Source organism: Triticum dicoccoides, chromosome 2A (assembly GCF_002162155.2).
Source record: "Triticum dicoccoides isolate Atlit2015 ecotype Zavitan chromosome 2A, WEW_v2.0, whole genome shotgun sequence".
Classification (NCBI taxonomy): domain Eukaryota; kingdom Viridiplantae; phylum Streptophyta; class Magnoliopsida; order Poales; family Poaceae; genus Triticum; species Triticum dicoccoides.
In genome coordinates this window covers 568,627,064-568,639,714 of record NC_041382.1, presented here as the reverse complement: position 1 = coordinate 568,639,714, position 12,651 = coordinate 568,627,064, and the positions used below count along the sequence as shown (strand labels likewise).

Below are 12,651 nucleotides of genomic sequence, written 5' to 3'. Positions count from 1 at the left end.
GCCGCACCGTTTTGCGCTGCTCGGGTGCATTGGGGCTTAGGTTAGAGACACCTGGAGTGGTGTTCTGCCGTTGCTTCGCATGCCTTGAAATTAGTCAGGCAATGCTCAGGCGACCTCTGTCGCACCGGTCAGGGCTGTAGAGGGTTCCGAGTCAGTTGATGTAGAATTTCGTGAGGAGTGTTTCTTTTTAACTGTAACCGCTTGATGCTTTGAGCTCAGCGTCATGCTTCTTCCTTCTCTATACTCGATTCACAAACTGTTCTCAGGTCCTGCCCTGCAAATTCTGTGGAAACAGGAAGTCCTGGGGCGATATTTTGTTGTTTTTAGCTATGAGATTATAGTACAGTACTACCTTTGCTTTGATTTGTGAAGTCGTGCTGGTTAATTAATCTGGTGGCTTTAGCACGAGAAAAACTCAAGCTTTAGCATCTCACACAATGATCATCCCTAAATCAACTCTTTGGTGACTTCCCATTAGTGATGACTTTTGCTGAAACCATGCGATAGTGAGTGTGTTTAACTCGTGGGTTCCTGACAATGAACACATGAAAATGCTAAAGCTAAATGGATAGCAATCAAATTCTGTTCTAAGATCTATAGTACACAAAAAGAATGCACAATATATTCTCCTTTTGCACCCAATTTCCACACTGATCTATCTGGTTCCTCAGCTAAGGGACATCAGATTCTTGCTGAAGCTGGTGCTGCATCCACATACCCAGAAGCTCTCTACAAAATTCTCATAAACCCTGCATACCCCATCCTTCATTAAACACATGTGCCAGTCACATTCTTACCAAATGCTGGGTAATAAAATCAAAGGAATTTGAAAGCTACATTTTGTGTTCCCTTCCACTCCTCTCAGGAACAAGTGGAGTTATCATCCTCCACTTTCTTGTGACAGAATGCAAACAACAGTGGCTTATTCTGCATTAAACTCTGCTAGAAATGCAACTCACGTGATCTAGCTTCCACCTGAGAAAGAGTGCCCCCTTGTAAATACTGCTGACTAGCTAACCAAATGGCATGACAACGTTGTCCTGAAGTTGTTAACTTCTTGAGAACTTCCCTTGGAATCCTAAAGAAGTACAACATGTAGGAAGGCGATGCTGCTTAAACAAGAATTATTGGGAGTAAACCCTTCCGCATAAGATAATATTTTATCTTGCCACCTAGCCAACTCCATTCTACTTTTTCCTCTGTAGTCTTCCACAAAATGGAAAATCTCTCATCTCTCAACCTCATTCCTAAGCAATAGAGCTCTTTTCAAACCTCAAAGATGTTTAAGCGTAGGATAAGCTTCAAATTTCTTGCCTGCTGTAAATTTTCTACAAAAAGAATGGTGTCGTCTGCATCTTTGAGAATAGACACATCACACAACCGTCTTCCTTGAAATGAGAAACAATATCCCTTATTAATCCTTTCTGCACTCTTTTTATTGACCAAAATGGCCACACCAACAGCTATAATAATACTAAAAAGCAAGGCGGGATAATGGCCCCCCTATCCCACATCCTTGAAGGCATGGAAGTAAGTTTCTAGCAGGTTAATGCATATATGTTTGAAACAAGGTGGTTGATGTTTATGGTAATCTTGTCTTTACATGGCCTAGTGATTTTCATATTCTTTTTGTTCCATTCTGCTTATTGATGAAATCAATGTGATGCCACTCAGTCATGGCTAATGTTTTTGCAGATTTCACTCTTACATTGAGGATAGCTGATCAATCACGTACATCTGGTATCTCCGTGACTTTCTTTGCCAACAACACTGCACTACTGCCGTCTGTTAGGTCAAGCGGCGATATCATCAGTCTCCATAATGTTGTGGTATAGCTGAATACTCTTTAAGTGTCCACTTATCGTAGTGCCACATTCTATGGCATTTCTGAGAATACAACTTTGCACTTACATTGTTCCTTTTGTATGCTTGTATGTGCAATTTTCTTCCCTCGTTTTTATCAAGTATTTGTGGTGACTGGATCATTTCTACTTTTATCTGCAGATAAAAGTGCTTCATGGTGAATTCTTTGTAACTATTGAGAAAAGGTTTTCTTCGTTTGCACTATTTGGAGGGATGGTATCTACAGAGTTCAGGCCTTACCAGATTTCTATGAAACATCAAGGAACCAAACATGACAATCAAATTTTAACCCAGATGAGAATGTGGCTTGTGTATCATCCTCCAGGTGACTCCTAATTTGAACACTACTGTTATTCATTTCTTTGGTTCACGCATCTACATTACATGTTGTGCAGTGTTACAATTGTGTTCTTTCAAATTTTGTACATCTGTCTCATACCATGGAAGCAAACAGGATTATGAGCTTCCAACTGAGGCGGAAACTCTGCTTTTGTCCATCAGCCTTGATGGGATCTTGCTATCACTGTTTTCAAACTTTTGCTCCGGCCAGTTAATGTCTATGCACGATCTGATCTAGGCCCCATTCGTATACAATGATCCATCTGATTAATTATTCTCGTATTTCTACTTGCATTCTTGCATTTACCATCTTAGGTAAGGCTGCCTTTGTATGGACTTCATTCTAATATAGTGCCACTTAAGTTTTTATATGCATAAATGGCCCCTTTTTTGTTGGTTTTATCTCCTTGCCATGATGCTGCATTGTGTAAGTGCTTATCCCAGCATGGCCTGCATACAAAATTGTCTAGTGATTTATGTGTATGCGTTTCTACACAGATTCATGATTACTTCTATCTTCAATAGAGAATATATTCAGTGTGAGTATGTTTTGTGATATTTGTTGCTGTTTGTAATAGTTTTTTGTACCATAGGTCTGAAAGATCTTGAATTGCAGCTACGGAATATAAAGTCTGATTCTACTTTTGATCTTGTATGCAAGGTTAGTTCCTTATATTCAATCAAATTAAATTTGATACTTATGTCAACTGAGGAAATATCTAGTTTTTCTTTATAGGTACTTCATGTCTGTGAAGCTCCCAGTGGCGAATGGATTTTTTATGTTTGGGATGGAACTGATACTCCTGCAACTGAGCTTCAGACACTGTAGGGTTAGAATCTCTAATTATTGTTTAAGTTCTATTTCACCAACATGCGATAGCAAATAAAGTCTGTCTAAAAAAAGGTAGGATGGCAATAGTGCTTTTGATATATTTATCAGGGCCTTCGTTTGGTTGTTTTGAAGGGAATATAACATTGTTTTAACTTTGGGCATAGGAGCAAATAGACTTGATTTCTCATAAAGCATATGCTAATCTCACTGTTCAATTTTTGAACTAAATTGTGTGCCTCTGTTATTTCTCTTGGCGACCTTGTAGTTTGGACACGGAAGCAGTTACACCAACCCCTCTGCATCCTGAAGAAGCGCCGCTACCCAGGGAGGTTCTATGCACACTGCCTTGTGTTGGAACTGTCCTGAGGGTATTCTCAAACAGATTTTCCAAGGAAATACTACACTTGCAAAAGGATATTTACTGGGCCCGGTTCTGCAATATTACTTGCAAACAGGAGTTTGGCATGTGGAAAGGCTCTTTGCTGCCTTCTAGTAGAATCCGTCTTTTATCTAATGAAGATGGCGGTGTCATTGAACGTTTGAAGTAATCTTCTCTTTTCTCATGGATGGATAGTGCATCTTAAATTTCCTTTAGGAAAAATGTTTATCAAGTGCATTAATAACTCCAGGGCGTACGATGGTCGTTTTGCCACCCAAGTTCATCGAGAGCCAATGGCTAGCCTCCACATGGCCTCTGATATTACTGGTATGGATCATAACCGGATAATTACGTGATGCAGATTTGCTGCCATCTGTTGTATGCTAAGACCTGCCATGTGATATTTGCCAATTCTATCAGATGTGGAGTTCAAGAGAGCCGGTTACACGACATTAATGGAGTCGCTCACCCATGGACAGGTAATACTCATTTCCCAATTGCAACATTTTTGTCAATTGTTCGTCAGCTTCATTTGCTGCGTTGGTTTTAGTTTATCCCTTGAAGTTTTCAAGAACCGGACTCTATCTTCATCGTGAGAAAATGTTCACTTCAATAGGATCGCAGTGATGGTGTCTCTTCCAATGCTGCTTTTCATAATCAACACTAACCTAGAAGTGTTCTGAAAAGTGAAAACTAATGCCGGCAACGATATCTCTGTATCTTATGTGCCAGGTGACGCACAAATTCAAAACCCTGGTCCGTGTGGTGGCGGCATACCCTTGTCAAGGCAAAGAGCTGGATTCACTATTGACGGGTGATTATTGCCTTCGGCTGACTCTTGAGGATCCTACGGCGAGAATCCATGCATACGTCCACAAGAACGATGCGGTAAGATGTTAAGCCATCAGCCTTGCAGTTTACAATTCACCTCCTCCAATGTTCGTTCTCAGAAGTTATAGAAACTACGTTTTTTGTGAAAGCCACAAGTGCCTGAGAAAATGCTTGCCTTTTCTGAAGCCTGCGTTCATCTTATGAATGTCAGGTGAGCTTTTTCGGCGGTTTCCTCACGCTGGCGGCGCTGACCAGAAAGATGAACAGGCTGCTGGGCGTCCCGGAGCCAGAAGACGATGCCGAGGAAGGCATCGTCGGGGGCGGGGGCAGGAACCCTCCCTGGGTATGGTGCTGCCTGAAGTCGTACCGCCTGGACAAGTACGACCCCTGGGGCAGCCGACGGTATCGGATCTTCGGCACGGAGATCAGGGACTGAGATAGGCGGAAGGCGATCGACGGATCCACGACCTGGCGAACCACCTCGGGGACGGCACTGTGTACAGACAGAGTGGTCTGCCTGAGTTGGCACTACCAGTCATCCCGTTGCTGCTGTTTGTTCCTTAGACTGGAGGAGCCACTCTGTTGCTGTTACTGGATTGGTGCAGTTTTCGTGCAGTCGATGGCATGATGGCACTAGTCAGTGGTCACTAGTGTGAGTCCTGTATGACTTGTGCTCCTCCCAAAGTCGCGAAGTCGACGGCGCTAGCTTAGTTGGTGTGTGTCGTGGGGAAGAAACGTGAGGAGTTTCCTGGACGAAAGCGCGTTGCAGTTTCCCGCCGGAGGCGTTGGGTTCGCCGCACGGCACGGCGTTGACGGCCAAGTCGTGGTGTTGACGGTCCGGTCACTTGCTTTCTTAGCGTGCAGGCAAAGGAAATCAAAGCTAGTCGATAGTCCTGAGTTTCACACCATCAGTGCGGTTGAGTTTTATGTCATGCTGCTGGATACTTGCTCGACTTTGCGTGCACTGACTGGATCACCCTGTGTTCAACTAATTCCTCTGTTAGGAGAATTGCCAACTTCCACTAAATTGTACCCCCTCTCTAAAATTAACCGAAAATTTCGATATGTTCCAGGTCAAAATTGTACTCTTTAAAATTCCGCTGTCGATCTGCTTCATCTACATTGGCCTTAGGACCATCGAGGCGCGGTGGATCCCGGTCTTTACAGGTGGGAGGGCTCCCGCTTTGTTTTTTGGTGGGTGTTTTTAATTTCTTTAGGGTTTGTGTCCTGCTAAGAAAGGCGAGGCGTGACGGCTCCCTAAAGATGGAGTAATGTTCTTCTGGCCTAGCCTCCGTCCCGGCGGTGCACATCGGAAGGCGTGTGGAGGTGTATTCGGTGGATCTTGCGGGATTTTGTTGGTGTTTGTCTTCGGTCGTTTTGTTTGGATCCGGTCTATTGGATCCTTTTGATCTCTCTTCATCGGTGATGGTTGTTGTTCTGGTGCGCTGGTTCTTTGGGCTTTTTTTCGGAAAAATTCCGATCTATTCAGTAAAGAAGGGTGATGATGGCGGCGCGCCTTCGACTTGCTCCAGTGTTTCTAGTCGTTGCTAGGTGATAGTAATTTCTATTGATTCTTGTGTTCTTAGTATTGCCATGATGTTTAAAGAATAAATCTGAAGTTTTAAAAAGGAAAAACTGAACTTAATTAATTTAATTTAGGATAAAGCTGAAATTTTAAAGAATTTCGAAAGTGATAGGATAGCGAGGCTGAGGCCCCGCGCCCCCGCCAGGAAAGCAGCCGCCCGTGCCCCCACCTCCACCTTCTCTCAGTCCATCTTTCCCCTTCCCTCCATAAATCCCGACACCTCCTCCAATGGAGGCGCTCGCTACCGCACCCGCGCCGTCACGTCCAGGCCCCCCACCCCCGACCCGCTGCTCCCATCTCCGCCGCCCCAAAGCCCTAGCCACCTCCAAGCTCCCTCGCCGCGTCATCGCCGCCCTTCACATGGACAGCCCCCGCGCCGCGCCCCTTCGCTGCACTCCCGCCGAGACGGTGAGTCGCCAACTTGCTCCCGCGTATCCCCGTGGAAGGCAGAGTTCATAACTGATTGGTTGTCTGGATGCCGCGCAGGACGCGGTGGCGACGACCTCGGACCAGACCGAGACGGCGGCGGCGGTCGAAGCCACCGAGCTGGGCAACAACGGGGCCCCGGCCCCGGCGGCGGACGCCCCCGCCGCCAGCATCGAGGGGCTGGACGGGATAAAGATCCGGAGGCGCCCGGTCACGGGCCCGTCCGTGCACCACGTGGGCCCCTTCCAGTTCCGCCTCGAGAACGAGGGCAACACGCCGCGCAACATCCTCGAGAAGATTGTCTGGAACAAGGACGTTGAGATTTGGCAGGTACGATGATGTTCTGGACTTCCGGAGCATTGTGCTTGTGCTGCCCTGTGCAAAGTGATGTTTCATGTGATGCCAAATTCGTGCTCTGGCTGATTTGTGTTCGCCAGATGAAGGAGAAAATGCCCCTGTACAGGCTGAAAGGTCCGCTGGACAATGCGCCTCCGGCCAGGGACTTTGTTGCTGCGCTGAAAGCGTCCTACGATCGGACTGCTCTGCCCGCTCTGATTGCGGAGGTGAAGAAGGGGTCGCCAAGCCGGGGGGTTCTTAGGGAGAATTTTGAACCGGTGAGTTTATGGGATGAGTAGTGATGCTGAAATTAGGTGCAGGCAGCCTGTGCAGTCTCTTGGTCATGTATGTTATCGCCTTATTGGAGTTCACCTGCTCACTGAATGTGATTTATATTGAATGCATAAACTACCATTTCGATGATACTATCTTGTATGTGAACTTATTTCAATTAATGGGTCATACAACTGTAGGGAGAGATATCAAACTATGCTTGCCCTTTTAGTTATTTGACTACCTACCATCCACCTGATTTGCCTATTCCCTGTTATTGAGACTTACATTGTTGACATTCACTAGCACAAACATACACTGTTTTTTTTTTCTTGAAGGAGGTGCTGTTGCTCTTCATTTGTAATACCAACTAAGAAGCGCAGATGCACCTAAACTAACTAATGTTTGTTGGGACATAAACAGGTCGAGATCGCTCAAGCGTACGAGAAAAATGGAGCAGCATGCTTAAGTGTTCTTACAGATTCAAAATTCTTTCAGGTTAGTAGTTTCTTCTCTAGGAGATCTGGATCCTTATTTTTGTATGTTGTGGAGTTATCTGTACTGAAGATACTTGGTTTCCTTTGATATGCAACCAGGGAAGTTTCGACTACTTGGAGGCTATACGCAATGCTGGAGTGAAGGTACTGTATATTTGGCCATATGCTTTACTACTTGCAGAAGTCAATGATTTCATATGTGGTAGTTTGAATGCATGAAAGGCTCATGATCTGATCTTCTGAACGCAGTGTCCTCTTCTGTGCAAAGAGTTCATCATTGACGCTTGGCAGCTTTACTATGCACGGTCTAAGGGAGCAGATGCTGTTCTTCTGATTGCCGCCATCTTACCTGATCGTGATATCAGTTATATGCTGAAAATATGCAAAATACTCGGGATGGCAGCTCTAGTTGAGGTTTGTGAATTATTTTTGCAACATATGTTGTATGTTGAAGGCTTTCGACTCTCCTCTCTTGTTGGACTGGAGTAATTCTATTTGCTGCTGCAGAATAAATCAAATGCACCTTCAGCATTCGAAGTCTGATGGAATTAACATGTTAATTGTGTTGTTGAAGGTGCATGATGAAAGGGAAATCGACCGTGTTATAGGGATAGATGGCATTCAGCTTATTGGCATCAATAACCGTAATCTTGGTATGACATTGTTCATTTGGTTTAGTTATAAGTTTTGTTGGCACATATTATATATAACAATCTGGGGGTGTTTGTTGAGAGCAAAACCCGTCCAGCACCAAAAAAAAAAAGACTCCACGTTACTCAGCTTGTAATGCACACATGCATGACAATCTTTGAACGGTCTGAAGAAACCATATTTGAACATCCCTATCTATGTCACATATGTTCTTTACCCTATCTATGTCACATATGTTCTTTACCCTATCTATGTCACATATGTTCTTTACAAGTCATTGCAGTTATTTTATCACCTGGATGCTTGTTGCTTCGTACAAACTAATGGATCATTTATTCTATTTGCCATCATAAATCATATACTATGGAGCTACTGTGGGACGGAGGGAGTATAATTTTTTTGAATTTCCAAGGAGTTGTCACAGTGCAGACCGCACAGTGCAGACCACACATGCATGAGCGTGCCCGTGGGAAGGATGTGCTCTCTTTTGGTGTTTAATTATGTACAATCCAGATTATTTGATTCTTAAAATGTAAAAGCTAGAGCTACACTTTAGATCTTGATATCCAACCTTAAGGACGTAAAACATGGTAATGCGTTCACTATTGAAAGTAGATGATTAAAGATGTTAATCTTGTGGTGCTTCAAATTAGGTTCTAGGATCAATAATTCACAGGACACATAATTTTATTGCAGAAACTTTTGAAGTTGACATTTCAAACACGAAAAAGCTTCTGGAGGGTGAACGGGGACAACTTATAGCCCAGAAGGACATAATTGTAAGTAACCGCATGTCTCTTGCTGCCAATTTTGTGCACTTCACAGTAGTTACTTACCACACGTTGCAGTATTTGATAACGAAGCACTATCCAAATATTTTATTTTATATTTTGTAAATTTTGGCATCTGCTACTAGCATTAGTCAATTTTTTTCAGTTTAAATTATCGGCATCTCTTGTAACCTCATTACTGGCATTTAGGTAGCATTATGCCGTGAATCAGGCATATGTATTATTAATGGTGTAACTGTACATGAATTTAACTCGGTTAGCTCAAGGGAGACCACTGGCAATGATACTCTTATCAGCCCATATAAGGCAGGGTACCTCTTGGCACACGGAGTAACATAAATTAGTTATGTGCAGTTAAGGCTCACCATGAGAAAATTTTCGTTGAACTGTAGTTCATCTATGTCATGTTCTATTTTCACTGCCCATATTGCTATCCAGAAGTTCTCAGTACAAAATTCGTCCATGTTGGATTATGTACATGACTCCTTGGCATGCAATATTCATGTTTACTTTTGACCTGTTTCAGGTCGTAGGCGAATCTGGACTGTTCACGCCTGACCATGTTTCATTCGTTCAGGATGCCGGGGTCAAAGCGGTAAGTGCGCCATGAAACACGTGTAAATGAACACTACAGTGATTCTGAAGTCTAGTTTTTCTTGCTTTTTGTCACCCTGACTTGACGCCTTGATGCAGATTCTTGTCGGGGAGTCCCTCATCAAGCAGGAGGACCCTGGGAAAGCAATCGCTGGGCTTTTCGGCAAAGACATCTCACCCGTCAGTAGTGCGGTGTAAATAGGAAAAGGGGCAAGGAATCGTGAAACGCTGGGCCTCTCATATTTTGTATAGGAGAACAGAGCGATGTGCGCTTTTGGAGAGTTTTGGTCAGCAATTTTGTTTACCTGGCCAGTATCGGTGTTCTTCCCTTGCTGCCATTTCCTGGAAGTTGTAACCGGCCTCACTGTTCAAAGGATGCAATGCGAAGAGAGATGATCGAATAAGTTGGGTGTAGATGTTATCAGCTTGAGTTTACTTAGCTTGATAGATCAGCTCTTTGCTGTTCTATCTAAGTTCGATTTTTTGTTGTTGCAAGTTGCAACGCATAATCTTGACCATGCTGACAAGTGACAGCCTTTGAGCTGGTGATAAGATAATGCAGTAGCAAACATGCTAATTGGAGCTACTCCCAGAGATTGTTTGGTCTCCGATCTAGGCCCAGTTCTTTGTAAAACAAATGGGGCTCAGATTGTGAGAGAAGCTGGGCAGGGGTCGCATTCTGGGAGAATCCCTAGATTCTGGCAAAATAATTGGGCCCTAATACTGGGAGCACTAAATAATTACTCAATTTAACTAGCAGGACCTAAACCGCACGGGCAGGCCACATTGTACAGTGCAACCTATATCTAATGCCAGATTCTCTGTTGTATTCTTATTTTGGGCTGCAGTTTTTTTAACACTACAAAAACATCTTCTCTCACTCAACGCACATCACTGAAAGGTCTAAAATAAATCCAGAAAAATACGACCACTAATGTCAAGTCTAAGACTTAAATCTTTCTCTCCTCTTTCCTCTATCTTATCTTCAGATGTCTCTTGCAAAATTCATATGAGGGATCCAGACACCTATTACCTATATGTGTATAATTTCATGTCATTTGCAAAAAAGGGTATAACTGCGTGTTTTAGATTCCTATATAGAATTCCACAAGATATGACATCAGTAATTCCTATTTTTTTTAGTTTTTTGGGCTCAGAGCGTGCGGAGTCGGCCTACGACGCGCGGCCGAGTTTTAGAGTATCTCCAACAGGCGCGCTAAACAGGCGCCGCGCCGCAAAATCCCCCGTTTTAACGCGCGCGCAACCCGGCGGATGGCTCCAGCGGGCGCGCAATAACCGCGCGCGCGGTATAAGCAGTTGGGCGCGCGCTAGGAAGCGGTACGTCGTGCGGTGTATTTGCGGCGCCCGCTTCCGCGTGCGGCACACACGACGCTCGCGCTGCGCTCTTCTTCTCCCCCTCCAAAGCCCCCCGCGCGCCGGCGCCGGCGACCCGCACCCATGGACGCATGCGCCGGCACCCCGCTCACCCCGTCCTATAGCCGCGACCCCCCCGCCCCCGATGCCGCCGCCACAAACCCTAACCCGGGTGGCGTTGGCCTCGCCTCCGCCGGAGCTCCTCCGACGAGCGGCCTCGCGCGCGGCCTCTTCATGCCGCCGCGGATGACCTCGGCGGCGGGTGGCGTCGCGCCGGCGCCGGCCCGAGCCGCCGCCCCCTCCTCTTCAAAGCTCCCCAATGCGGCGCGGCCAAAGAAGGGCAAGACATCGGCGAAGAAAAACAAGGCGGTGGACGGCTCCGGCACCTCCAAGGCGAAGAGGAAGAAGCTTGCGGGGAATGCAACGGGCGTGGCGGCTGCCGAAGCGCCGACAAGCTCACTCGTTGAGCCGCCGGCCGGCGCGCACAACATGTTTGACGAAATGCCTCCAAGGGAGGAAGATTCATCTTCGGAGGCGGAAAAATCGTCTTCCGAAAATGAGGACGAGGACGAGGACGAGGAATGATGTGTCTTTCTTTTGTGTATTGAACTTGATTTTCATTTTGAACTTGGTTGGATGAACTTGTGGGCATGATTTTAAACTTGTGAGCATGAACTTCATCAACTTGTTTATGTGAAATTTTTATTGTGTTGAAAATGTGCATCATTTTGTGTTGAAGTATGCCATATGCAATGCACCGGCGAGTCGCGCGCGCTGCATTTTGGCGCGCTGCTGGAGCGACGCGCGCGCTGTATTTTAACAGTCAGCTGCTGGAGTCAGTGCTGCGCATCGCGCCAAATCAACCGATGCTCGCGCAGCATATGTGTTTTTGCGCGACCGACGGGTGTTGGAGATGCTCTTAGGCCCGTTCGACGACGATTCTCGTACGGGCCAATCGACTCGGACCGGCATTTTCTGTCACATTTTCACACGGCAAACAAATCGAGCCCAAGTGCCAACCCACTGCCCGCCTCCCCCCTCCAGCGACGGTGGCCATGCAGTGCCGCCGCCGCCTCGCCCCCCTCCTCCGCGCGCCGCCGCCCAAAACCCTCCTCCCCCGCCTCCTCTCCCGCCTCGTCTCCTCCTCCTCCCCCTCCTCCCCGCCGCCCTCCAGCGGCGGCGGGGATGAAGCCGGGGACGGCAGCGTCGCCGGGGTGGCGGTGAAGCAGGTGACGCGGGGGAACCTGGCGGAGGCGCTGGAGGAGCTGCGGGCGCGGGTGCGCGACGCCGCGTTCGTCGGGATCGACCTGGAGATGAGCGGCGTCACCAGCGCCCCGTGGCGGGACACCTTCGAGCTCGACCGCGCCGACGTCCGCTACCTCAAGCTCCGCGACTCCGCCAAGCGCTTCGCCGTGCTGCAGCTCGGCGTCTGCCCCTTCCGCTGGGACCCCGCCAAGTCCGCCTTCGTCGCCCATCCGTGCGTCCCCGCACTTCCCTTCCTCCGTCCTCTCCACCAGTACCTAATAATACGCCCTCGTTTACTATATTGCAGCTTTGTTCGTTGGTCCTAGACATCCACTGCGGCCGTGTACCTTATTAGGATCTGATGGCGCAATGCCTTTGACATTAGCTTCCAATGATCTGTTGCTCTTTTAGACCATTCATATATTAAACTTCTATGATATTCAGCAGAGAGTTAGCACTTATAAGACCTTATTTTGGAGAGCCAATCCCTTGTTATCTACATAAAAGACCAGTAGCTCCATAGGTCACTGACTGAGATGGTGACACGACACCTGAGTGCAGTTAATCTGAACATTCAAGAACAACTTTGATGTAGAATGACTAACAAGGAATGCCTTGCAGACTTCTTTCATGTA

General features: G+C 46.5%; 3 protein-coding genes across 5 annotated transcripts in view; all 3 read left to right on the top strand.

Annotated features, from left to right (window-relative positions):
* The window catches only part of LOC119355433 (protection of telomeres protein 1b-like), a 5,623-nt gene extending 471 nt beyond the window's left edge, over positions 1 to 5,152 (top strand). The window contains exons 2-10 of the mRNA XM_037622239.1: positions 1,690 to 1,829; positions 2,005 to 2,188; positions 2,796 to 2,863; positions 2,939 to 3,027; positions 3,300 to 3,578; positions 3,664 to 3,740; positions 3,834 to 3,892; positions 4,146 to 4,301; positions 4,456 to 5,152. Coding sequence (XP_037478136.1) covers positions 1,690 to 1,829; positions 2,005 to 2,188; positions 2,796 to 2,863; positions 2,939 to 3,027; positions 3,300 to 3,578; positions 3,664 to 3,740; positions 3,834 to 3,892; positions 4,146 to 4,301; positions 4,456 to 4,680 — 1,277 coding nt within the window. The 3' untranslated portion in view covers positions 4,681 to 5,152. The remainder of the gene's footprint in view (positions 1 to 1,689; positions 1,830 to 2,004; positions 2,189 to 2,795; positions 2,864 to 2,938; positions 3,028 to 3,299; positions 3,579 to 3,663; positions 3,741 to 3,833; positions 3,893 to 4,145; positions 4,302 to 4,455) is intronic.
* Positions 5,153 to 6,019: 867 nt separating this feature from the next.
* LOC119355432 (indole-3-glycerol phosphate synthase, chloroplastic-like) lies at positions 6,020 to 9,900 on the top strand. Of its 2 annotated transcripts, none has more exons than XM_037622237.1 (10): positions 6,020 to 6,237; positions 6,316 to 6,585; positions 6,693 to 6,869; positions 7,288 to 7,362; positions 7,461 to 7,505; positions 7,611 to 7,775; positions 7,936 to 8,014; positions 8,709 to 8,791; positions 9,330 to 9,398; positions 9,497 to 9,900. In XM_037622237.1, exons 1-10 carry the CDS (start codon positions 6,058 to 6,060, stop codon positions 9,593 to 9,595), a joined length of 1,242 nt encoding a protein of 413 aa, XP_037478134.1. In that variant the 5' UTR covers positions 6,020 to 6,057; the 3' UTR covers positions 9,596 to 9,900. The 2 variants fall into 2 exon arrangements, with proteins under 2 accessions (XP_037478134.1, XP_037478135.1); XM_037622238.1 differs by having other exon boundaries at positions 6,021 to 6,237; positions 6,343 to 6,585.
* A 1,863-nt stretch (positions 9,901 to 11,763) lies between these two features.
* Positions 11,764 to 12,651, top strand: part of LOC119355431 (poly(A)-specific ribonuclease PARN-like) — a 4,525-nt gene continuing 3,637 nt past the window's right edge. Inside the window, exon 1 of one of the 2 annotated variants that reach the window (XM_037622236.1) lies at positions 11,764 to 12,248. In XM_037622236.1, coding sequence (XP_037478133.1) covers positions 11,827 to 12,248 — 422 coding nt within the window. In that variant the 5' untranslated portion in view covers positions 11,764 to 11,826. The remainder of the gene's footprint in view (positions 12,249 to 12,651) is intronic. The other variant, XM_037622235.1, reaches the window with a different exon arrangement.